This window comes from Cynocephalus volans, chromosome 8 (genome assembly GCF_027409185.1).
Source record: "Cynocephalus volans isolate mCynVol1 chromosome 8, mCynVol1.pri, whole genome shotgun sequence".
Classification (NCBI taxonomy): Eukaryota; Metazoa; Chordata; class Mammalia; order Dermoptera; family Cynocephalidae; genus Cynocephalus; species Cynocephalus volans.
Genome location: NC_084467.1, coordinates 139,287,588 through 139,314,308, shown reverse-complemented (window position 1 = coordinate 139,314,308; position 26,721 = coordinate 139,287,588). Strand labels below are relative to the sequence as shown.

Sequence of the window (26,721 nt, the reverse complement as noted above, 5' to 3'; positions counted from 1 at the left end):
CTGCAGTATTTGCTTCTCTTCAGGAGTCCACCCTAAAGATAAGTAGGGGAAGAAGGTTTGTCACAATCTCAGTTATTCATTCATCTGTGCTGGGTACCATTGGGGAAACAGTAAAAGGCATCTTCACTAAAGGAGTTAACATACATACTTTTACATCTAGACTATTTGAAGCAGTAAAGAACTATATATTACGCCTGGCACATGTATACTGAATAGTAAATGGATATGGTTTTGACTCTGCTATAATTTGAAACAACTCCAAGAGTTTTTCAATTTAACATCTCCATTGACTTACACCAACTCTGGCTTTTACAACAGTCTGGCTGGTTGCCAGGTATCACAAATGATTTGGAAATTTTCTCATAACAAAGTTAATTTTAATTCATTTCTAAATATGTGCCATAAAAAGAACTTCAAAAGAATCAAACTTAGACTAATTCAGGGCTTAAGGGGCGTTAAAGTTTGTGTTGGAAAACAAAGTGATGATAGAATGGTGGAACTCCAAAAAGAGTGCGAAATTAACTCTTGCATAAAAGATTTTGCGGCAAATTTAAATAACTAGAGATTAGCGTGGTGTTCATATCTTTATTATGCTTCTGTGTTGTGGAGGTGATTCTGTCAAAGGGTGTTCCATTCCTCGAATAAAGTTAAGTGTACGTTTTTAAAAAAACAATATCTCATCAGTAATCATATTTACTTAAACATTATTTAACTGCCTCCTGTGTACATAATATTGAACCTGTGCTGTTTGCTGTGAGTACTTTTGTTTCTGTGTTTGATCCCTTTCTGGGGAACATTGACATTACAGGGACTTTTGCAGAGTCCTAAACTTTTCGTGCCAACTTCTGCCATCTTCACTAGAAGAGTAGATTAGAAAGTGATGTGGAGAGTAATTTGTTTAGTAAATAGCCTGACATTCAAGGAGTCCATCACTCTAACAGAACACGTTGCATTTTTCCAGTGTATAAGTTCTTCCTGGTGAGGGTAAATCAGACTTTATTAAGGCTTGCTTAACACTTTTAGGGCAAAGAGTACGAAGTGTTGAATTTGCACCTGTAAGGATTTGATGCTAGTTATGATAGTGCCTCACTCAGGCTTGCAGAATATTGAGAGAAACTGCACGCAGCTCTCCTTTATTTTCCAGTGACCGAATGACTTTCCTTTCTAATAAAATTCATTTCTTAGTTTGTTGTGCTGTATATTGGTTTAAGATGCCAAAGCTGCCCCAGGACTGTGATGGCCAGTATCTGTTTATTAACACCTGCTACATTTTTAAGATTCATCTGTTATTTGACCAACATGAACACCTTCTGTGCATCAGTCACAGTTCTAGGAGTTGGGGGTACATTGTTTAAAAAGTTAGTAACAGAGTCCCTGCTTTTGGCATACATTGTCTCACTGGGGAGACACATAAAAGGGTAGGGGGGAGATAATGTGGGATGTGGGAAGAGCTGAGAGCTCACAGGGAAGGGTCGGGATCATGGAAGCTTCTAGAAACCAGATGCTTTGAGCTGAGTCTAGAGGTCAGGTGGACCTGGCAGGGAGAGCATTCAAAAAAGCTTTTGCATCCATTCGCTTCCCTTCCATCTTTATTTCTCTCCCTTTTCCTCTGGCTGCTTCCAGCTTCTGCAGCCTCCACAGCTGCTCAGCTCACCAGCTTCCCTTTACCTCATTTCTCTCCGGCTCCTTTTGTTGCTCTTCAGGGCTTTTCTCCACTGGGACTCCACGCATGGACCCTTCCACCCCAAGGACAGCAGTGTGAGCGAGCACCCTGGGAGTAAAACACATTTCCTCGAGTGGATTGGAAGTCATCACTGCGTTTCTGAAGACATTTAGCCACAGATTTAATTCAAAATCCTGTTGGTAGGTGGCGATTGAAATAGTTTAGGGGGGTGGGGACTAGCAAGAGGTGGGAGGAAAGTCACTCAGTAGTCTCCATATCCTAGCGTTTGTCCTGCTGATTCCAGAAACTGCTACCACGGTCAGGAGAAGCAAGTTCCCTGCACAGATGTTGACATCCAAAATAAAATGCAGCTTCAACAGACATGCAGTGGAAATTGAGTCGGAGATGTTACAAATATCACTGAATGTGCTCCAGTGCTCTTCCTGAGTTTTTGTTCACTAAAACTGTTACTTTCAAGCAGAGGAAATCAAAATGGGATGACTCCCCCTTTTTCTAAAAGAAATGATTCTCCTTCTTCCCCTCACTCGAGGAACCCTTGATCTGGAATAAATTTACTGGCATCAAGTGTTGTGCTGTCAGTATCTTCTCACTCATCTAGATAAGACCCTGGCTGACTGACAGAGCCAACATGTGAAAGCCTTTGCCAATGGTAAAGTGGCATGAAAACTTCAGTTATTAGTTATTAGTTGTTTTTGTATCTGTGATACCAGCGGATGCTTTGAGTCCTGTAGCTCTCCATCGCTGTTTGACATCGAGGAGAGGTCTCCTTCCTTGTCTCCAGTTGTAGAGAAAATACTGAGGCTGACATGCCTGTCACCATCTTAAACTCGGAGCATCAGAGCTAAAGGCAGCATTGACAGTATCAGCACCTCACCTCACTCCTGTGACCCAGGAACACCCACCCCATCCGTTCTACAGGCCATGCTTCTTGCTTAGGACCTTAGCACCTGGCCAGCCGGGCTTTGAACTGGCCTGTTCTTTGCGTGCAAGGTGGTGGCCTCGGCCATCTAAAGGACTATTGTAATGCCAGTGGTCAGGGCTCCCCAATGCCTCACACACCCTGTCTTTGGTCTTCTTGACAGAATGTGTTCATGTCCAGCTTCTAATAATGTGTGGTTGAGTTGGAGGGAAGAGAAATACCATAAAATTCAGTGAGTCCAAGATTTTTGGCCTTAAGCATACCACATAGGTAGCCCCCTGATCTGGAGAGCCGTGGCAGGTTTGGGTTTCCGTGTCCTCGGGCACTGCTTCTGATAAATGTACCCCTGATCCTTGCTGCCTCCCAAAGACATGTCTTTTTGTGAGCCTATCTCCGGCACTGCAGAACCAGAGCCAGCAGCCAGGAGTCAGCTAATGCTCAGAAAGGATACAAGTCTGGCTGCTGCATTTCCTGTCTTGTAGATTGATGATCTTTGGCTGTTTTGCTGATGTCATTGTACATCTGTTTTCTTGGAGTGAGTATAACAGGGAGGGAGAATGGTTAATCTAGCAAGAACTCATTATACTGTGAATGGTGATGGTAGGCTCCGGTTTTATTCCTATTTGATTTGCTTGCTTCATTGCGGAAAACAAATGATCATGTCACCCAAAGATAATTTCACTTTCCCTTTGATGTACAAATAACCAGCCTCCCACATTTCACTTATTTCTGCCACTGCTGGAATGGTTGATTTTAAAAAAACACATTGTTATGCTGCTTTCCTATATCATGATTTTCACTATTGGGTAGGAAATGAAAATCAGTAAAATATGTATATATTTTTTTAAGAAACAAAAGACCCTTAACTACAAATGCCCATTAGAAACCAACACCCATTAAAGTGAGACAGAGGAGCTGATGAAATCAAACCAAACTAAGCAACAGGGAGGAGGACCAGTCTGTATTTGATTTCTTGGAGATAAGGATTCAGCTTTTATTAATTCATTAAAACAAAACATTAAAATGTCCCCTTCTTTCCTTCTTGTCTTCATCTGGTAGAAGGTGCCTAGTCGTGGGTACATTTGTTCATTTCCATTAAAAATATGTATTCAGCCTACAGCATGTAAAACATGTGAGATATTGGTTGCTAGAGAGTTATAGATGCTGCCTCATTTGGCTTTCCCAAAGGTGAATGCCTAATTGACAACTTTGTGGCCTCTGGTCCCAAGTAATATGCATACTTCCTATTTATGCTCCTTGACACTCAGGTTTTTGGAGCCTGGCAAAAAGTCTCCTGTGTTTTGTGATCTTTCCATTGTTGACCAATATTGACTTGTAACAACCAAGCCCGGTTTGAACAGTGGGTTTAGAGGCCCATGTCTTGGAGGTCTGGAGATCCTTGGCAGTTGAGGGCACAGATGAGGAGAAGGTCTCTTGACATTCTGTTGCTAGGTTACTGAACCCTGAATTACTAATCTTGAACACAGCATATGTGTCCTAAGATTGTTATTTATGGTTGAAAGCAGCTGCTGTACATATTTTTGGGGGGGAATACAGTGAGATATAAAATAAATAAATAGTTAGACACAGTACATCAAGACATAATTATAAGGAAATGTTTATGACACACCAGGTAAGAGATTGATTCTCCCTCCTCTCTATGCAACATGGGGAGAATTATTGTGTTTATGTTCAGGGAGTTGTTGGGTAGACCTTTGTAGAGCCATGGTGTTAACTCAGTCATGAACTAGACCTTGTAGTAAAAGTCAACTGATGCAGTTTTGGATGCTGCAGGCCAGCTCTCCTGATCTAGGGGGAGGAAGGGGGTGTGTGTTAATTTGGGGCATATGAGTATGTTTTTTCTTTCTTTTCCTTTTTATTCCTTTTCTACTAATTTTTATCTTCTATTCACAATTTTTTATCACAGACAAAAGTTTCTATTTAAAAATAACCTTTATTCAGAGAGTAATTTTACCAAATTATGCTGTAATTATACTATCAACATTTGACCTTTTTAAGCAGCCTCTAATAATCAGAAATTTTCAGCTGAACTTTTGGTCAAAGTTTTTTTGTTTTTTTTAAAAAAAATAATTCCCATAGTTCTCACATCCTGCACACTTTGCTTTCTAGCCAGCATGTCAGGTAACAAATGTTTACTAACCTCTTACTTTGTGCAAAGAATTGCCCAGGATCAAAGAAACCAAAAGCATGATTTGCCTTGAAAATTTTATAAATGAATTAGGACACCAAGACAAAAATGCACAAAAGTTACCAATATATATCATCAACACAGATGTCCCAAGGCTGTGCATATAATTATTTCCTAAATGAGGGGTAAATGCTAACTTCATAGGGAGGGGGGCTCCCTTTGGGCCAATTTAGACTGATATGGAAAGATCACTGCAGACATATAGCCACATGGGTAAGTGATGAAGGGACCATGTACAGACACATGCTGATGACTTTAGAGAAAGGGAAGATGTGTGTGGCCTGGAGAAAGGTTTTGTGGAGGTGATAAGACTTGTTCTGCACCTTGAAGGATGGATGGAATTTGAATAACAGGCAGAGATTAAGGGGGATGGCTTTCTACTGAAGGGGAAGACTGTGAGCAGGGGCAGTTAGAGTTAGAAAATGAAAATACATTCAGGGGTTAGTAGCAGACAAAACTGGCTGGAGCCAAGTGGCTATAGAGAGCTATTTGGGATTGGAGATGTAGGTGGAAAGCCTTGAATTCCATGGGAAGGAGTTTCCACTTACTTCTGGAGGATTCATTTATTTATTTTTTATTGAGCACATATTCTGAGCTAAGCCCTGTTAGAAGCTGGAACAAGAAACACAGTCTGTGTCTCTCAAGGAGCTTGCACTCTAGAGTTGTGGAAGTGATAGGTAAGTAGGAATGACGGATATCCTGTGCTATGATGAGGGCCATGAGGGGTAATTATCAGGTACGCTGGGACCTTGTGGGAGGGACAGCTTACACAGACCAGAGTTAGCCAGGCAAAATTGAGGAAGGAGAACGTTCTAGGCAGGGTGGTGTAGCAGGTGCAGAGGTGGAAAGACAGAGACAGCCACTGGTGAGCTCTTTGAAGAGGATTTGTTGAGTTCCTGCTCTCTGCCTAGCAGAGCACTCATCATAGCAGGGGAGACAAATAGAGAGAGGGTTTCTGCCCTCAAAGCACTTAGCATCTATTTTAAGAGCGATGTCTAAGAAACACCAAATAATTGACTGAGTTAGAGTTTAGGAAAGAGAGAAAATTGAGGGCAGGCATGGAACGATGGGAAGGCTTCTTCCTGGAAAATAAAAGGCTTAAGCGGAAGTGAAGAGGTGGGACTGTGCGAGCCACCTGATGGGATGGAGAGGATGCCAGTTACCTTGGAGCAGTAGGAAGAGGTGACAGTGGGGAAGCAGGACTGGGTCCTGGGGGACCCCTAGAAAGTTGCCTGAAGTCCTCAGCTTCCAGTTTTCTCATCTGTAAGATTAGGAACCTTGACCTCAGGTGTCCCAGAAGACAGGTGAAGCTTGAAAATCCAGGCATCTCAGGCTTTACCTCAGGGCATTAGTGAATTATGGAGGATTTCGGGACAGGGGAAGGACCCAACAGAATCAGTGAATTAAGAATCTTATTTGTTTTGTTGTAGAAAATTAATGGGATAATTATGAATTTATGAGAATAAAATTTTTTACCGCAAATTTTAATCATTTGCGATGCTTTTAAAACTGCCAGAAGGACCATCCCAGTGCCCACTGGACATGACTAAGTTTTTTCCTCTCTCAAAGAAGAATTAAACAAACCAACAAAAAATATGGCATAGAAAAAGTCAATGAATAAGTGAGAGGTTTGGGGACTGGGTCCAGAAAATGATCTACAAATACAAATTTTAATGTGGATCCTAAAAATTCTTTAAAATTTTCAGAGAGATCCTAGGATTAGAAAATGTGTCTTTTATTTTTGCAGGCCTGTTCCTGGGGTGGTAATGGCAGTGATGTAATAGGTGATGGCAGATGACAATCCTCCCAGATACAGCAATAATAAGCAGTTTGCCAGATGTACCTTTGTCATATGCAGGAATGTAACCACCACAGCTAGGCCACCCATGGGTGATCTCACAAAGACAGCTGGGGCAAAGGCCTCCTTAGGATAGAATGTGGTCAAATCCTCACTTTCACCTATTTCTGCTCTACCTTTTTTAGGTAAAAGGGTTTATCATCAAGCCACACATTTAGTACTCTATTCAGATAGGCTTGCAACTTTCATGTCTCAGACTAGAACTGAATGTGGTCTGCTAGAGAGCGTTAACCCCCCGGGGGTGCTGCCTGATGCCTGTTGAGGGTGAGCTGCGGTCTCCTGTCAGCCCCAGTCGTGGTCCTCCTGCCCATGTTGTCCAGTTCTCCTGAGCTTGCCACTCTGGTCTCTTTCTCTAAGAACCTTTTGCTGAACACGTAGGAAAGAACACCATGTTCACTTATTATGCTACTTCAAATGGGGAATGTTGAACTGATTTAAAATAGAGTAGGCTACAATTTTTGGTAACATTTACAAGGTCATCATAGTTCATAATCTGCAACGTATATGATCTTTTAGAGTGCTAGGGAAGACCATCTTGCCCTCACTTTTATGTTATTGTTATCTCACACTCCAAAAAACATCCCAGAAATGATGGTACATTCAAAGGAAAGACTCTTCAGAGTCATGAGTGAACTCGTCAGGGGCCGGAGAATGCTGGAACATTCATACATACATACAAAGTATATACAAAGTGACTTTGCTTTTTCATCCTGCTGTATCTGTCCTCTCAGCTTCTTACTCTTTGGTTTCTTTGAGTAGATGATTGCACAGAATGTGTTTGGGGCCGAGCACTACAAAATCGATGAAGTTCCCAAAAGTCTTGTGCATTTCTTGAAAGCAGTATGAGACCTGAGGTGTCTTTTATTTTTTTTTTAACTCAGTAGGTTAAAGAAGCACTGACTTGTGCTTCCTGAAAGTGATGTTTATAATTTCAATTTGTTTGGCCTTCTAGGGACATCAACCTTAAATAGTTCTTTGTTATGGAAAGCTAATCAAAGATTTGAATTTCATCAAAAACAAGCAAATAAACAAAAACCTTGGTTCTTCAGGTGCGTGAGTATTAAAAGCACTGCCAAACCTCTCTAGATTCTAGTTTAAAGTGAGGAAATGCACACCAAGGTCTAGCTGTCTGATCCATTTTGGAATCTCCATTCCTTAGTGGAATGTTGAGAACTAAGCAATTCCCCCAAAATGAGTGTTGAAATCAATAGATAGCACAATTTTCTAGGGCATATTAGGGCCAACCGTACAAGTGCCAAAAGCCTTCAAAATTGCATTATGTTGGTATTGTATTACATATTACTCCCTTTCTGTCTTTTAGGGAGTATATACTGAACATACTTTTAAATCGTTTATGATGGCTGAGATAGACATTTTTAACTTTAGTTATCAGTGGACTAAAGAAATCACTGTCCATGCAGGTGATCTAGGACATGGGGCTGAGGGAAGCTCCCTTCTTTAAGAAGTACCCCACACCTCTTTGTGAAAAAAGATTTCTAAGGGAATTTATCCATTCAGCATGTATTGCAGACCCTACTGTGTGCCTGACAGTATGCCATAGGGAATATAGAGAGGAATGATTAGGACATGGTCATGACCTTGAAGATCTGCCTGGCAAAAGACACAGACACATAAATGTGTAACAGTAGGAAGAAGGAGCTGCATACTCATCAAGGCTGTGCCAGAGCTTGGGAGAGCTCACTAACCTTCAACTTGTCCTCACACAGCCTTTGCCTTTGCAGCCTTAGGATGTGCTACACAGAGGTTGACCTTCCCCACCCCAGTGCATCAAAAACACCTGGCACTTCTCAGGCCGTCTTTGCAAGTGCTGCACATAGCCCACGTGCTTCTCCTGCTGCAGAATTGCTGTCTCTTGCTTTCTGGTGTGTTCGGTCTGCCTGTTTATCTTTGGGGCAGTTCCTAAGAACCACCAAGCTGCCAAAATTAACCTCTTATCTCTCTTTTCATCTCTTCTTTCTAAGTCTCTTTTGCCTCTGTCCCTCTTATCTTAAAATTCATCACCATTCCATTAAGTAATAATGATGACAGTGATGTAATGACAGTAGCCGTCTCTGTGCCTGGGATTGTCCTAAGGGCTTTACATATATTATCTCATTTAGTCCTCAAAATTCGTCAGGTCTTATCCTATTTTGTAAATGAGGAACTAAGGCGCTGTGAAGTAAGTGACTTGCCCAAAGTTACGCAATTCTTTTCTCTCCATCAGTCACAAAATATTGGATATAATCTTCGCATCTTCAGAACTTTTACAGTGTGTATGTGTATGAGAAAGACAGAGAGAGAGACTAAGTTCTTCACCAACAAAGGGGTTTTGTGTTCGCTTTCTCTACATTTTCAGGGCACTTCCAGACCTTGAGCTGTTGAAGATTCCAGATGACAGAATTTCAGGTTGTCAAGGCTTTCCTCTAGAGACACTTATTTCAACAAGCAGCCCTCTGACCAGCAGATTAGAGGTGGGTTTACTAAGTAACTGGGTCATTGCAGACTTTTCTCAGACCTGGAATAGTGAGGCCTGAGATAGACCACAGAGAGAGAGAGAGAGAGAGAGAGATCTTAGGCCAGAATTTGCACCAATCTCTCATGGATAATTTCACTTATTTTAGTAAGCAGGGGGAAAAAGGAGGAAAGAGGTTATTTTGGGAGGAAAGAGGGATGTGTATTTAGATTTCAGGGGAACACTTTTTCATTTTGTGGGATTGAGATTTTTTCAAAGTATTGTTACATTACTTTATTTAAAATTTTGCTAATTCTGAGAATGTTAAATATATTCATACTCAAATATCAGTACCAAATAAGTGCCCAAATAAATACAAGCTGGCTTTTTTTTTGTTCTTAAACTGTTCTCACATTTGCTTCTAATGATTAGCTTAGACAACTATCTTTTACGTCTATGGGTCACGTTTCCTTTTATCTACCACAGTAACCAGATGTGTTCAAGGGACACAGGATCAACGGTGTTTTCTCTTTCTTGTCCTTTGGCACCATGAAAGGAACTTACAGGTTTCTAAAGGATGAATCTAGCTACAGTTCTCTGTTGTAGTTTATAGTATCAGAGAGGATTAGCAGGCTCAAAACTGACATGACATCTGTTTCACTGTCTTCCCCACCAGCAGGTGCTTACTAAGGGTCTGCTAAGAGCAGCACATTTTGCTGGATGTTCCTGCATCTCTTGGTGCATAAAATAAAGTTGGGGCAAGCACTAATTTAATTCGCTTGAGATAACTTCTGACTCTCAAGAACATCTCTGATCTTTTGTTTCCCTGCAAGGTATATTAGTCATTGAAATTTTATTTTGCTCTATTACATTTATGATCTGTTAGCCTTATCTGAATGCCAGTCCTTCAAGGGCAAGAATCATTTCTGTTCTTTATAATATATTTCAACATGCAGAGTGCCCGGGATGGTCTTCACTGGCCATTCTGGAAGGATCACGACTTATTTGCTTTGGTTAAAATCAAATTGTGCTTTTTAGTAATTCATACTTATTCTACTTTCTCTTCCTAGTCATTTCTTGATTTTTGTCTCTACCATTCCATCTGTTTTCTTTCATTTTTTCCATTGATTTCTTAGCATCGGTGGTCTGGGTGTGCTTGGGTTAAGCCAGTGGGGCCTCCTGCCAGGAGCCCTCTGGGGAAGCTGATTCCACCAACGCTCTTGAAAAGCTGTGGGTCTGATGGAAAATGTCCTACACCTGGCATAGCAGAGCATGCAGAGAACACTATTATCTTGCATATATAAGTGCTTTTCAAAGCATTTCATTATCTACTTAGATTTTCAAAACAATCCAAAAACAGAGGGAAAACAGGTGCTGCTATTATTATTTTTAGGGCACTGACAAACAAATCACATGGATTTGGCCCAAGTGACATGTTGAACGAGCAGCACAGCTGTTAAGAAATCTCAGTCATCAGTGTCTTCCTGTAAAAGCACATAGCACAGAAGCCCCCAAATGACACAGGTTGATAACTTCCTGCAAATGCCCATGGTATTCTTGGTCATGGAAGTGGAAGACAAAAGAGGACTCAAAGTCTAGGAATATCTGCCATTGGCCTTGAGCACTGAGGAGGAAATCTGGAAGTGGCAATAACTCCTGCATAGGTTCACACTGCTGGGGATGCTTGACTTTCATCAGGAACTGGTGTTTTCTTCTCTTGCCATCTCAAAATTAGTGTCCCCCATGCATGAACTTATGTGAACATATATGGGTAGCACAAAAGAAGAGTTTTCAGGTGTGGGATAAAGGTGCAAAACTCTTAAATCTTAAATTCCACAAACTTTTTCTTACCAGCTTCCTACAAGAAACACTGTTAAAATTAATTTTATTCATTAAAGACAGAATAGAGAAGAGGAAATAGGAGAGTTAATCTTTGTTTATTTTTTCAGCCTATGCACAATTGAAATCAATACCCTTGGTCGAAAGCATCATTGGTTATAATCTTTAGACCTCATAGGCCTTCCTGAGAATGTTGGGGTTTCAGACTTGCAAGTATATCCTCACCGAGTAGGTATTAAAAACAAAGTGTGTAAATACATTGAAGTAGGTAAGACATGGCCTTTTTGTAAGTGGTCATTTTATCCTAAGCATCGCTTCTTGGATATATGTTCAGTTACATCATAGAATCAAAGAAAGAGGCTCAAAGACATGCCTTGGCCCCCAAGCAGGCCTGTGGGGGCTGAGACCAGCGCTCAGTGGTCTCACGCCCTGTCCAGTGCTCTTTGCCCTTGTCACCTTGCCTCCTTGTCCCCATACCTCACTGTAGAAATCCAGCCAAAATGTGTCCTCTTGTACAGGACTTATTATTGTTATGTTTCTGAGAGACGCCTCTGTGCAATTATCATTTGCAGAAGTGAGAGTTTTCCCATAATGAAGGCAGAAGCCAAAATTCATGTATTTTTAGAATTAATAGCATATTGTCAATTGTCATGCCACCAAATGAGCGTGAGGTGAGGAGTGAGTATGTTCTGTGATGCCGGCAATTGCTGGGTAACAGGAAGGTTTGACTTTTCCAGACTATCCACACGTCAAATGCGACATCTCTTTATGTATTATTTTTAACATCCACAATGAAATGTGAAATGGTGTTAACAGTAGCCCGAGGATACCAAAGCTTCAAGATTAGAAATCACTTTTAAGCTGCCTTTCTTCCTTCCAGCGGGCTGCCGTATTAACACTCATTACAGGGAAGCAGAGCAGATGGGCAAGCAGACTGATTAGTTATTTATATATATATATATATATATATTTTTTTTTTAATGGAGCTTAGATATTGGATCTTTCTTCAATAAAATAAAGGGGTTTTTAGATGTGGCCTTGATTTCTTTTTTTAATCAGGAAAAAGGGGGCACTTTGCTGCTGATCTATTAATAATGTGGCTGGATCCTTTTCTTAACTGCTGTCTTCAGAGCTCTCTGTGTACCCTTGGCCATCAGAGTTTGATTTCTCTCCAATCCTCCGAGCCTAAGGTGGAGTAATCATAACATTCTTTCTGGCCTAGGATTTCTTTATGGAGTTTGTCTAATCCTAAGGTATTCATGTTCTTTCTGGCCTAGGATTTCTTTATGGAGTTTATCACTTCTTTTATGAAAAAATTCACTTTTTAAGAAAAAAATTCATTTTTTAAGAAGTGCCTTTCTTGACAAGGAAATTGTCTACAATATTTTTGGCTTTTCTATGCAAAATGAAAAAGCTCATGACTAATTAGTGGAAAGTGAAATTACCCACAATATTATGTAAACAGAAATATTTTCCTGTAGTCTTTTTTTGAAAAAAGGTTAAATGTCTTTGATTTTTCTCAAAAACAGATTTTGTTGATTTTCTTCCTTCCCAGTTTTATAAAAGTAGGTTTTTTTTATAAAACCGTGCTTCTAATTCAAAAAATTAAGGTAAAGAGAAGAGCCATCATAATCTTTCCTTATAGAAGGGCAAAGGTATTACATCATTGTAGTATGTTATATTGTGTAGAAAGAAGAACTTCCTCATGTTATAACACAGAGTGTTCTGGAACAATAATTCTCCTTAAGTTTGAGGCACCGTGTAAGGAGAGGAAGGATAAACACACATGGTTACACATTCTTTAATCCATTTTTGAATTTGAATTGGATTTACAAATTTGCTGATATATTTTTATCAAAAACAGGAAAACTATCCTATAAAGATGGCATTAAATTAGGTTAGCTCATGGTGTGATAGATTACACTTTCTAATTACATGGCACAGGATAATGTAGATGTACAACCATTTGGAGAGGTTTTTAAGCAAAGCCATGAGCAATTAATTGGGCCCCATGTTTTTAGAGGTGCCTGATGAGCCTATCGCATAGATTATTTAGCTTAAAAAAAACACCCTCAGTGGCACTTAGTTTTGGAAGATTCCATCAGACATCAAAGATGCTTCGGTTTAATTCTCACACTATGATCCGTGACTTCAGAAACAGCACGCTGTGAGTAACAATAGGTGAAAACGAGACTCTCAGATCTGCGCGTGTTGTGGTCTCTGCACACTTGTTTTCAGTCTCACCTATGAGACTGTGCTGTGGTTTCAGAGAGGTAAATGAATAGAGGGTGTGGGGGCTGGGGAAGGAAAACTGAGCAAAGCTAATGGAATAATGGAAGCTAAAAAATTACTGTAGTTTATGAGAAGGCTAGAGCAAACTGAAGGGAACCATTTTTGAGCAGATGATTCTAGTTGTCATTAAAGATACATTTCTGAAGTTCTGCTCAGTTTGAGGTCTTCGTTGGATTGAGGTTAAGTGGAAGAATTTTCAGTAGAAATGAAACCTTGACATCATATCAGGCTATAAAAGAAATGCAGTTCAGGGGTGTTTTCATGATGTTTCTTTAGCTGTGGTCAGGTCTCAAACCTGTGACATCTCCTGACACTCTCCCAAAGCTGAGTCAGAAGCCTGTGGGGTGAAGTCCTCTGTCATCCTGTATTTAACCTGCGGTAGCCATACCATATTGCTGTGAAACTGGTTTTTCTAACTGTCTCCTTCTCTGGTTGTTCATATTCTGTGGGTATTGAGGGAAAACCATATCTTACCTTGTTTACCACTATATACCCCAATACCTACCGAACACATCTGTCACTTAGTAGTTTTCGATAAATATCTTTTGATTAAATGAATGAATGATTGGGCAAGTGTTTATGTGCAGAATCCAGTGACATAGTAAAACTATGATTGACTTTATGAATAGGAGATCTTCTGCCCCTCAAATAACTTCATAATTATCACCTTCAAATGTGTAAATTATTCAGATATATTTCTGATAAATTTGTAAAACTTGAAAATATCACTCTAAAATATATACTGTATATGTTTCAAAAACAAAATCTACACCCATTTATGATTTGGAGAGAACTCATATTGAGTGATAGTGCTTTTAAAAATATATAATTAAGTTGAAACTTCCTTAGTTATTGTTTGAATTGGATAATCATATCTAAGCTGCTTGTTAACCCGCCCCTCACTCCAAAGCCTGAATAACAGAAACATTCTTTTTTTTTTAAAAAAAAAAAAAAGATCATTCTTATATGTTTATTTTTGTTGTCATGCTGCAGTGTATTTGATTTTCATATCATTTCAACTATTTAAGTTCAAATAAAAAATATGTATATTTTTTATATTAACACACCTTCTGAAACACAGCAGAAACACCACAAAATGCTTTTCAGGGGTAGCAGAAGATAATTCCTGTCTTAGATTCTTACCTTTACTTCTTGGATAGCATTAGAGGCTGTAAACATGAAATTGGAATAAGGAAGAGGAAAGCACGAGAGGACTCCCACGGGGGATGTTTGTAAGTTGTCTCTTAATTCTCAAGGTACTTTGGTGATCTTCTTAGGGTCTCCTCCCCCTTTTCTATTTTCGCTTTGTTTATTTTGAAAAGGTGGCAACAGTCAGGGAAGCGAGGCTTCCCCTCTCACTTCAGTTTTCTCTCCTGTGTATGTGTGAGGTTGTTTTCCCCTTAGTTCCTTTTTGAAAAGTCAAGAATTTACGTCTGCAGCCCCACCCCTGTTACCTTACTGATGATGCTGGAGATGAGGGCAGGGAACGCAAAGCAGCAGCAGCAAGAGCAGCAGCATCTCTTAGCTGCTGCCTGGTGGGAGAGGAGTTTTTCCTCTTCTGCTACCTTTGGAGCTGAATGCCTTCTCCTAGCTCTCTTGCTGAATAGTTCGATGATGCTTCTTCCAAAACCAGGGTAGGTTGACAGAATGGATTTCTACACTATGAATTTAATATTTTCACAGTGTGCTCAAACTTGGATCAGAAAGACTTCATAGATCATATGACATTTTATAGTTTATCTTAATTCAATTGGATAAAAGGTAGTGAGGCCTTCTCCAGACCCTTCACAAGGCATTAACAGTCCAGTCCTCTTCCCTGTCCCCCACTTCCCCCCATAAAATAAGCACACATAAATATGTCAGGCTAGTCTTGTCTACAGCGTAGTGTCTTAGCACAGGCTTTTGCTCACATCTGAATGATGCGCCTATCCTGTCAGCCTGGTAAATTTTTACCAAATCTTTAAGACCCTACAAAAAAATACCATCTCCTCTTTTAATTTCTGCCTCTGTCTGGAGATAATTTAATCTGCTCTTTTGAATTCTGCATTATCATAGATTCCTGTGAAACCTTTATCATAGCACTTACTGTATTATGTGCACTTTTAAAAATGTCAGTCTCTCCCCCATCAGATCCCTAAGCTCTACACATTACTGTGAACAGACCATGAAATAGAAATACTGTGGCTTTAAAGACATTACTGCTAAATAATAGAATAGGGGTGTGTGTGTGTGTGCGTGTGCGTGTGCGTGTGTGTGTGTGTGTGTGTGTGTGTGTGTGTGGTGTGTCCATCCATAGGCCTGGATTTTGTATAGCTTTAAAAATGAAAATATGTTAACATGAGGTTACCTGAAGTGTAGAGAAGATAAAAGCATTAACTATCTAGGAAAAAAATCTTCCCAGGTTGTAAAACTTCACCAACCAACCCTGTTCTTTTTATTAATGATTTAATACAACCAGTGATAGAATAGTCTGAGGAATTATATAGACATGACCACTGATATAGTCATAATCAGTATTTATTGCAAATGGCAGAGCTGGGCAGAGCTGGCCTGCAGGGTAGGACGGGGAAGCTGATGGCCTTATCTCAGCCTGCTGAACTGGGTGGACCTCAAGCATGTGCTTTTCTTTCCCTGAAGGTTTTTGAGATTCTAGAATATTAGCAAACCTATAAGCACTTTCAGTGTAATGTGTGGCAAGGAGTAGTGCTCAGATATTTATTTAAATAAATAATTGTTTGTATAGTTTTGTATCTCCTCAAAACGTTCACCCCTCAGCCATGTGCTGTTCAGGGGCACGCCTTCTGGAACTGCTTTCTGAGTAGGGATCAAAGGAGAACGGGCCATGTTGCATTCCCTTCCTGGGTCCCCCATTGCAGTCCTGGTGCAGGGGGCTATGCCTGATTCTACCTAGTGCACACAGCTCAGCTGGATGCTGAGACGCACACTGGGCCGGGCTCCCCCATTCTGATCTAGCTTTTTCTGTTCTTGCAGGTGTGCGCAGCTTGACCAACTCAGCAGCAAGGTGGATTCTCTTTGTGTTTAAAGAAACAAAAAGATGTTCCCGTGTCTGTAGAGATGATTTGCAGTTCAGCCCGGCTGAAGCTGACCGAATGAGACTATGGGCTGTGCCTCCGCCAAGCATGTTGCTACTGTTCAAAATGAAGAGGAAGCCCAGAAAGGGAAGAGCTACCAGAACAGAGATGCATTTGGCGGTGAGTGCTCGCAAACTTCACTCCTGACTTGTAGACTCCAGGCCTATCGCTGCGGTGGCGGTGAATAATTGTAGCGATTATTGTGTTACAGCATGTGGGGTAAGGACATGGTGAGGTCTAATAGAATCAGTGCAGATCTTCTACGTTGGGTAATTTACGTCATAATTTATACATAGGGGACTTTGAGGAGCATCGTGGAGGTTTTATACAGGATCTAGCATTTAAATCAGGCTTTAAAGAACTAGTAGGATTTAAGTAGGTGCGTGGGACAGTGGCCAAGGGGTGCCCTGGTGGGGGAGAACTGTAAGACTGTAAATAGAGGTCCAAAAGTGAAGTGAGTGAGGATTTATAAATGAGGGAGTGAGGTGCTTTTCAGGATTCACGGAGAGTGAATTATACATTTCCAGATTCAAAAATACAAATATAATGAATTTAATAATCATCTTTTAACCTCTCTGTGATGATTCAAAGTGACTTTAGAATATCTACTGCAAGATACTAGATATCCACAGACTGCCAACCCATGGCCACATCTGGCCTGCAAATATATTTTTTGGCTCCCCAAATAATTTTAAAATGAAAGGCAAGGCTGCCTTTAAAAACTGGAGTATTGCACAAAAACCCCAAACTTCTTCAGAAGATCTGGCAACACTGGGTGTTCATTCATTGAAGCGACAGTCAGCAGGGTGGGGTAGCAATTGCCCCATCAAGTCAGGCTGTGGCCTGCAGTGAACTGCTGACCCTTTCTGGTGGATGCACACCAAGTCCAATTCACTCACTGACATTACCTGCCTGGCCGCTTACAGGCTTTTGAGTTTGCCCGATCTTGAGTTTGTCCTTTGGACGATTAACTATTGCTCTGATGAAGCGTGGACATGTGTACAAAATTCCAGTTAGTACAAGGCAGATAAAACAGTTTTTGCTGAATTATTATTAACAATTATTTGACAATAATACCTACTACTTGACATTTACTTATTTATAAAAACACCTCTTCACCTCTACTGATAAAGAACCTCATTGAGATAATGTTTACATGTAAACAACTGCATTTGCACCATTTAGTCACTGCTAAATAGTTCTGCTGCTTTTAGCCTTTGATCCATTGTAATGGTTGTTTTAGTCCCCTGGTGAAGAAGTGGGAATGCTGGGAAAGAGCTCTGTTTTAGTGTAATCCCATTTATCTGTTTTTACTTTTGTTGCCTGTGTTTTGGAGTTCTTATCCAAAAAATCTTTGCCCAGACCAATGTTACAAAATGTTTCCCCTACAATTTCTTCTTGTAGTTTTATAGTTTTGGATCTCACATTTAAGTCTTTAATCCATTTTGAGTTGATTTTTGTATGTGGTGAGAGATAGGGGTCTAGTTCATTCTTCTGCATGTGGATATACAGATTTCCCAGCTCTATTTATTGAAGAGACTGTTGTTTCCCCAAGGTGTGTTCTTGGTGCCTTTGTCAGAAATCATTTAGTTGACTAAGGATTGCTCTATTAAAAGTGGACTGGAGAGTATAGGAAGGAGCTTGTTTTCTTTGTTTTCTTTTAAGGAGATATGTTTCTTGCCTGGGACAAATTTGCTTCTACTGATGACTACCTATAGAATTTAGAACTGTGGAGAAAAGTAACATATATATTAGTATGAGCATCTTCATAAAGCTAGAATCCAGATCATTGAAACCATAGTTTCTGGGAAAACAGCTAATTGGAGCTAGAGTCACTGACCCTTAAACACTTAAGCTTTGAGAGAAAATAAAACTAACTTCTGTGTGATGTTCTGTGTCATTATCATTTTTATAATAGAGCTACCATTTATGGGGCCACCACCATTGTCAAACATGGTGAGGCATTTACATTCATTTTCACGTTGAGTTTTCACAACAATCACGTGAAATATGTGCCATCCCAATTTATCATATTCGAAAGCTGAAGCACAGAGAGATGGACTGGTCCAAGGTTGCCCAGCTACTAAGTGACAGAATCCAGATCTCTCAGACTCTAAAGTCCACTTTTCTTTCTCAGTATGGCTTCCTGGTGCCCTGCTAGCTCCCATTGGTTACTCATTCCTTAAGGCAAAAAAAGTATTAATTGGTATTATACTATGTGTAAGGCCTTTTGCTAATGCCGTGGAGATTACAGAGATAAATAAACCTTGCTGTTGTGGGGGCCAAGGGAAAGCTTCCTCTTCACCCCTGGTGTTCACTGAAAAGTCAACTGTTGAGATTCAATTAATATGAAGAAAAGGCATAAACATTTCATTTTAACATGCTGGGGAAGGGCAATGTGTGGGGGAATCACAAGAGAGTGATTTCCCAGTAACCCAGTGGGGTACAGAAGCGTATGTACCAATCTTCATAGGGGAGATGGGAGGAAGGGAATATAGACAATTCTTTAGAGGGACAGGAAATGGTTATTAGGAAATGAGCCTGAGAGGCAGATATTATCTTGAGAAAGAGTCTGTGCAAGTGTGGTGACCTCCTATTCTCTTCTTTTCTCCAGGGGTTGATCTTTTCTAGTTATTTGATAAGATTCCTAGGGAGGGGATGTTAAGAAAATTGCATTTCTTTTGGAAAGATGCTTTCTTAGTCAGATGGAGAAATTGCAGAGAAAGTCCCCCCCAGTGCTTGGTGGGGAAGACAGGACAAGTTTAGAGGGACCTTGATTCTGAGGCTTATTTATAAGGCCTTTCAATTTTCAAAGCACCATATTTTTTAAAATTTAATTTATTTTTTTTATTGAATCAAAATCAATTATGCATATTTTGGGGGTTGAACATTGAGATATGTTGACCAAATCAATATTACTAGCATATGTATTGTTACAAATCGTATTTATTCTTTATGCCCCTTGTCCAATCTCTCCCCTTCCCCCTCTCCCTCCTCCTCCCCCCTCTAATTACCCTAGATTTCTTCTCTCCTTCTGAAAGAATCATGCTTACTCTGATAATTTGTTGCCTAGATGATCTGTCCAATGCTGAGAGATGTGATCGGGTCCCCCAATATTATCATAGAGCAGATGCTGCTTCTGTCACTCTAAAATGGGCTTTGTGGAAAGAGACATCCTCTTCTTTTCTTTGTCTCTGCTGGTGACTCTTCTTGTGTGAATGCACTCCAGTGGTTGGTGGACCATTTGCATGGTGCTTGTGGTGTCTAGTCGCTTTTGAGGCAGCCATGGTTATTGTGGAGGCTGCAGTGGGCCACCCACATGGAGGTGCTGTTTTTGGTATGCTCCTTGGCACTGGCGGTATGCCTGGTTGTGATGTGTGTCTGGTCCCCTTCTCCATGTCTCTGGTCCCTGGGCAGGCCCCAAGTCACTGGTGCCATGTGCCAGGTTGTGGGAGGTGTGTCCAGTTCCCTTCTCCATGCCTTGGGTCACCAGGTGAGACCCAAGGAGCTGGCTTGGTGTGGCTGGTTGGGGGAGAGGGGTCCAGTCCCTTTCTCCATGCCCCAGGTCCCTGGGCAGGCCCCGAGGCAAAGCATCATATTTTAGGGAATACTTTTCTGTGCCCCAACACTGTCTAGGACTTTATAAGCTGGTAAGGAAGTGTTCAGAGGCAGAATAAGCCACATATCATAAGAGGAAAGGAAATCATCATGATAAGAGTCAGGGGGACAGACAGTCTGCATTAAAAGGCAGAGTCAAAGCAGGTTTCTTAGAGAGGTGACATCTGAATTTGGCCTTAAAGGTCTGGAAGAATTCTAAACCTGTCAGATGAAGGTTGCAGGAAGGAATTGAATGAGGAAAGGCTAGAGGTAATGTGAGACATATTCAAGAATTATAAATAATCCAATTTGAATGAAATATAAAATATAAGTGGGAGAGAATTGGCTAGGAAACTAAGTTAGGGTTAAAATATAGAGGACTTTGAATATTAGATGACAGTCTTTAGAAAGATAATCTTAGACTGTAAAAGCAAAATTCACTGATATTCAATATATTGTACTTAAATTCTGCTTGGCAGTGAGACCACTTAACCATCTATTTCATAATTTGGTTACAACTTGTATGGCCAGGAAGACTCTATAGTTCTAGAATACTCTGTGTATTTGATTTTGCAAATGTTACCATCTGATAAAGGAGCCTTGTGTTAGTCAACTATTGCTTGGTATTTGACAACCTCAAGATCTCAGTGGCATTCAACAATAAGCGTTTCTTTTTTGATCATGAGTTGGTGGGTCAGCTGGGGTGGCGCTGCTCCATGTGTCTCTCATCTTCCTCCTGGGACCAGAGAGCCAGTGGGGACATGCTTTCCAATTGCAGAAGGGCAAGAGTGCATGCAGTACAAATAATGCCTCTTAAGTGTGTATTAGAGCTGGCACACTGTCACTTGCACCCATGTTTCAATAGCCAAAACAGGTCACACGAATAAGCCCAAAGTCCAGAGACAAAGAAGTGCACTCTGACCACAGTGCACTCATGGCCAGGGTGTGGATGCAGGGAGGTTCAGGAAGTAGGGCTAGTAATCAGTCCACTCCAAGCCCGCCTGGTCATTGCTGTCCCTGTGGCTCCATGTAGTCCATGCCATAAAGTGCAGTTAAGGCCTCTGCTCCATCTTCTTCCTCCTCCCAGTGCTCATACTGAAGTTTCGTTTACTCCAGCATTCATCACCTTGTTAATCTTTCTAACAGAAGCATTTGCAGGTTTGTCGTATTATGTTAAATAAAGCAGGAATACAAGTGAGGAGAGAGCTTCACCAATCAAGGGACATACTTGGGGAACCCCCTACAGGGTTCTGGGGATAGAATTGCCAGAATCCACTGGAAGATAAGGAAGATAAGTGCTGGTATCCTAGATGTTACTGAATGCTAGTGTTTGGATATGATAAGATAAGGTCCTTTGTGGTTTTCTCTATTTAAGTTAGTTTGCAAGGAGATGCTTATAAAATCCCAAGATGATCCCAGGTAGTTGCAGATGAATGACAGGTGTAGCTGACTTTTAACCATTTGATATCTTTTGTCACCCATTGTTTTAGTGATCTATTATGGCATAGCAAATGTCCCCAAATGTAGTGGCTTGAAATAGCACTGACTTATTATTTCTCACGTGGGATGGCTGAGGTTCATCTGCTGTTCTCTCCTGGCTCAATCGTGCAGCTGCATTCAGCTGGGATCTCAGTTGGATTTAACTGTCCAAGACGGCTCAGGCCTCTGTCCACGAGGCCTCTCTTCCAGCAGGGTAGCCAAGCTTTTCACATGGTGGCTGGCTTCCAAGAGAGGAAGTAGAAGCTGCCAGGCCTTAAGACCTGGGCTTGAAAGTCCAAGAATATCACTTTTGCTGCATTCTGTTAACCAAAGCAACTCACAAGACCATCCCTGAGTCCAGGGGCACAAAGTCACTCCCTGTCTTGATTGTTGGGCGCCATCTTTGGTGACTGGTTAGCACACCCATTGAGAGAGGCAACAAGACCTCCACGACTGGGTTATGCTCCAACCTGGACAATCATTCTGCCTTCTAAATCACCCCTCTATTTTTCACTGAATAAAGTGGCCTCATTCACTTTTTAAAAGCTAAATGTTTTTAAATGTTTTAAAAATGTTATTAGCACATGTTGTTGAAGAGTTGACAAAGTCTGTGAAGGGTGGCATATTTGGCTCTGAAGTATGTCTCTGAGTGTGTGAACACACACACACATTCGATCCTTTTCCGAAAGGTGTTAATTTAATTTCATAGCTTCTGAAGACATACTGGGGAGCTTTGATACATATTTTGTTTATACAAATGGTAATTTCCATTTTTATGAAGCAGTTTGATCTCTGTAATGTTTTGGTTATTTAGGAGACCGACCAATCCAAATGTGTGTGACTGAATTTCTGTAGAGTGTTCCACCATCGAGGATTAAGTGACAAATGGGCATGTTGACTCCTAGATTTCAGAGAATTTAGGAGGCCATTGACAAGGAACTTTATCACTGATATTTACCTATATGTTTTCTTTCACTTTAAGTGTTGAAGCATGAAAAATGTCAGCTCTGAAGTTTTCTGCCTTATATCCTGTGGCCCTCTCAGAAGGCAAATCCAGTCCAGGTGGCCCCATCTCCAGATTGGAATTTTTCTTCCCTCAGTTGGCAGGGCAGATGTGAATAGTGGTCAGCAGATCCGCTGAGGTCATTCAGAGGACAGCTGAGCAGATTGCCAACACCAGCTTGCAAAAAATAAGTAACCAACCAGTTCAAGTTATCATGAACTAGTTTAGCAAGTTCTAGGGAAAGCCTAGTGCTTATTGGATTTCTTTCCACAGTCATTCACTTAGACTTTTAGAGTAGATGCATAGAACAGATCCAGGCCTTATTAAGGAACTTAACATGTCAAAACCTGAGATCATTAACTCTTCTGCATCCTATCCCCAAGGGGGGAGAAACTCTTGTAGTTATATTGACTTTCCTGTTTGCACTTTTCCTATTTCCATTGTTGCAATAATGTTGGCTCTTGCAGTTAGTCCCAGCTGCTGTGAGTCCTACCTTCTCCTGGTTTTGCTTTTCCTATCATTTCTGTAGTTTAGACTGTGACAGCCCATTGCCCAGAGGATTGCAGTGTCCTCAGAACTGACCTCCCCTTAGCCCCCTTTGCTGTTTGCTTCTTTGCTTGTTTTTTGTTTATTTGTTTTTAACTCCCCATTTTTTACACCACTGTCAGGTTGGTTGTTTTAAGTACTGCTCTGTTGGTGTTAAGTCTTCTCCAGAACGTTCTATGTGTGCCTAGTTCTTAGCCTATGAGATCCCAAATCCTTAGTTAATGTCCAAGGCTTCTGACAATGGCTCATACCCTCCTTTGCAGTCTTGTTTCTTACTCTGCTCCTTAGTGATCCCCCTTCTTCAGCCAGACCCGACAACTCACCCTTGTGACCTCATCCCACACCTTCTGTGCTCCAGGCCCTCCGGTACACCATGACCTCTGCTTGGCATGAGCCCTTTCTTCTGCCTTCTTCTCTGTAAATCCCGCCGGATTTCGAAATGTAAACTGTTGCATGAAGCTTTTCTAATACCTTCAAAAAGTACCTCTTTCCTGCCGTCTCAGAATACTTTTATATACTTATTTATTTATATATTTATTTTTTTTTTTTTTAATTTTTATTTTGTCGATATACAATGTGGTTGATTATTGTGGCCCATTACCGAAACCTCCCTCCCTCCTCACTCTCCTCTCTCCCACCCAACAATGTCCTTTCTGTTTGCTTGTCGTATCAACTTCAAGGAATTGTAGTTGTTATGTCTTCTTCCCGCCCCGGTTTTTTTTTTTGTGTGTGTGTGTGTGTGTGTGAATTTATTTATTTATTTTTAGCTCCCACGAATAAGTGAGAACATGTGGTATTTCTCTTCCTGTGCCTGACTTGTTTCACTTAATATAATTCTCTCAAGGTCCATCCATGTTGTTGCAAATGGCAGTATTTCATTCGTTTTTATAGCTGAGTAGTATTCCATTATGTAGAGATACCACATTTTCCATATCCACTCATCTGATGATGGACATTTGGGCTGGTTCCAACTCTTGGCTATTGTAAAGAGGGCTGCGATGAACATTGGGGAACAGGTATACCTTTGACTTGATGATTTCCATTCCTCTGGGTATATTCCCAGCAGTGGGATAGCTGGGTCGTATGGTAGATCTATCTGCAATTGTTTGAGGAACCTCCATACCATTTTCCACAGAGGCTGCACCATTTTGCAGTCCCACCAACAATGGATGAGAGTTCCTTTTTCTCCGCAACCTCGCCAGCATTTATCGTTCACAGTCTTTTGGATTTTAGCCATCCTAACTGGGGTTATATGGTATCTCAGTGTAGTTTTGATTTGCATTTCCCGGATGCTGAGTGATGTTGAGCATTTTTTCATATGTCTGTTGGCCATTTGTATATCTTCCTTAGAGAAATGCCTACTTAGCGCTTTTGCCCATTTTTTAATTGGGTTGCTTGTTTTTTTCTTGTTTACTTGATTTATTTCTAAATATATCTAATCTCTTTTATGAGCTGGTTAGCTCCCTGAAGGCAGGGACTGCATGGTCTTGAGAGGACATATTTCCCAGAAAGGCACAGAGCTGGAGGCAGAAGTTGTTCTGTGATCAGGTTAGGCACTGACTGTACCAGCTCCCCATGGCCTTGAGTACTGCCAAGTTTGGTTAAAGGACCAAGAGCATCTGATGTTTGTAAACATCGTTTAGATGAAGGTGCTTAGATGATTACAGAAAATTCTTCTGGAATGGTGGTGGAAGACTGAGCAGCAGTAAAGCAAGCAAGATCTGTTGCTTTCTTTCACCTGGGCTCTATATTGTTACGTGGCTTCAGCTAAGTTCTGATCATTGGCTGTATATTGAAAGCATATAACAGGTGTGTGTGTCTGTGTGTGTGTGTTATACCAACCTGTTACCCATCTAAAATGCTGTAGGGGTGTATTTCATAGGGTTATGGTAAAGGTAAAATGAGAAAATACATCAGATTTATTCAGAAATTGAAAGCAGTTGGAGGCAAAGTAATAATTCATTGCTTATTCCTCTGCTACCTTCTGACTGCATGAAGTGAAGATTGATTAAACATACCTGTGCTTATGAGACAGTAACAGAAAGAATGTTTGTATTATCCAATATTGTAACCATTAGCCACACTGGCTGTTGAGTCTATGAAATTTGGCTAGTCCCAATTGAGATGTGCTGTAAATATAAAATGCACTTTTAAATTTTATATTAAATGAAGATTTAATATGAAAAAAGGAATGTAAAATAGCTAACTAATCATTTTTATTGATTACATGTTAAAATGATAATATTTTGAATATATCAGGTTAAATAAAATATATTATTAAAGTTAATTTTACTTGCTTTTATTTAATGTGGCTACTAGAAATATTAAATATTCATACCTAGCTCACATTATATTTCTGTTGCACAGTGCTGGTTTAAGTCACTGAAAGTTTTGGAATATACTAATTATAGGGTCTAAAAGAAAAGAAGTTAGGCGGAGGCCGCAGCCCTCCTTTTCTGCTTTGATTCTCCACGGATGGGGGTGCATTAAGTAAGCACCAGTGTTGTTCTTGGGGGAAGAAGGGTCCATGGGGGTCAACCAGAGAGGCCGAGATTGGGAAGCACCGTGGCCACTGAGGAGGAACATGGCTCTCTAACTGGCTCCTCTGTCGATGCTAGACAGTGGCAGTCTTTTGCTGCCTCTCATCTAACCCCTTTGCTGACATAGGAAAGTTTCCGTTGGCTTCTGAAGTTGTTATTTACCCAAGGTCAGAGAGGAAATCTCTTCTCCCCTTTTTTATTTTCAGTGAGTCATAGGGATGGTATGAACCCATGGACAGGAGAAGTGTCTGATGGTTTGTGACAGGGCCAGACCGTAGTCACAGAAGCTGAATAAAGTTGTCAAGATGAGCAAGGAACATGGGTTTAGGCTTTAAAGCCTCCATGTCTTGAACTGAACTTCAGAAAGGTCTTCATGGCTAAAAGTGCACATGGAGCTCATGAAATCATACAAGTCAGTCCACCGTGGCTGAGAGTTTTAACCGCACACTTCCGAAGTAAAAGGGCTCAGCCCAGCGTCTGACTCAGAGAAGGTGCTCAGAATGTGTTAGCTGCATTTCTTTCTTTTAGGTGGTTCCTGGGCCTTTGTGACAAGTGCTCACTTGACAGGAGAGGTGGGACAAACATTTGCGTGAGCATGTGATGGACTGGTTGTGAGTTGTCTCGCTGCGCACGTTGCCTTTGCCTCTGGCGAGGAACTTAGCCCTACTTGTTTCCATGTCTGTAATACGGAGGTATTGACAGTGCCCACTGCTTGGAGTTCTGCAGGGATTTTTTTTTAAGTAAAAAAATAAGAAAGAAGTAATATGTCACATAAAAGAGCCTGATATGGTCTTTTAAATATCCCTGCAAAAAACAAAACAAAACAAAAAAAAAACAGTGCATTTAAGGGACACGGGTAGAATGCTCCTGAGCAGAAATTCATGTTCTAATAACTGAGGAAGAGTAAAACAGCATTGATGAATTGGTGGCATGACTGTCTCCTAGGTTTTCTACATGTTGGAGAAAGGTAAACAGCACACTCATCCTGCAGCCTTGCAGATGATGAAAATGACCATGCCACCCTCGCCACCGCCGTTGGCTACAATTTGTGGTGTGCTGACTCCGAGCAAGGCATTCTGCTAGGCCCTTTATATTTGTATCTTCTTTTACCATCACAAATATGCTGGGGTACTGTCCTCATTTTATAGACGTAGACACTGAAGCTTCACAGAAGTTATGTCCGTGAATTAAAATCAAGCAGCTGGTTAAGC

The 26,721-nt window shown here is 40.8% G+C and overlaps 1 protein-coding gene across 5 annotated transcripts in view; it reads left to right on the top strand.

Annotated features, from left to right (window-relative positions):
* The window catches only part of LOC134383687 (uncharacterized protein C1orf21 homolog), a 170,569-nt gene that overhangs the window by 60,697 nt on the left and 83,151 nt on the right, over positions 1-26,721 (top strand). For 3 of the 5 annotated variants that reach the window (XR_010024201.1, XM_063104995.1, XM_063104999.1), the window contains exons 2-3: positions 1,704-1,863; positions 16,245-16,465. Coding sequence is in view for 4 of the 5 variants with exons in the window: in XM_063104995.1 (XP_062961065.1) it covers positions 16,372-16,465 (94 nt within the window). In the remaining variant the exon portion in view is untranslated. Of the gene's footprint in view, positions 1-1,703; positions 1,864-9,026; positions 9,142-16,244; positions 16,466-26,721 lie in introns of all 5 variants that reach the window. The other 2 variants (XM_063104996.1, XM_063104998.1) reach the window with 2 other exon arrangements.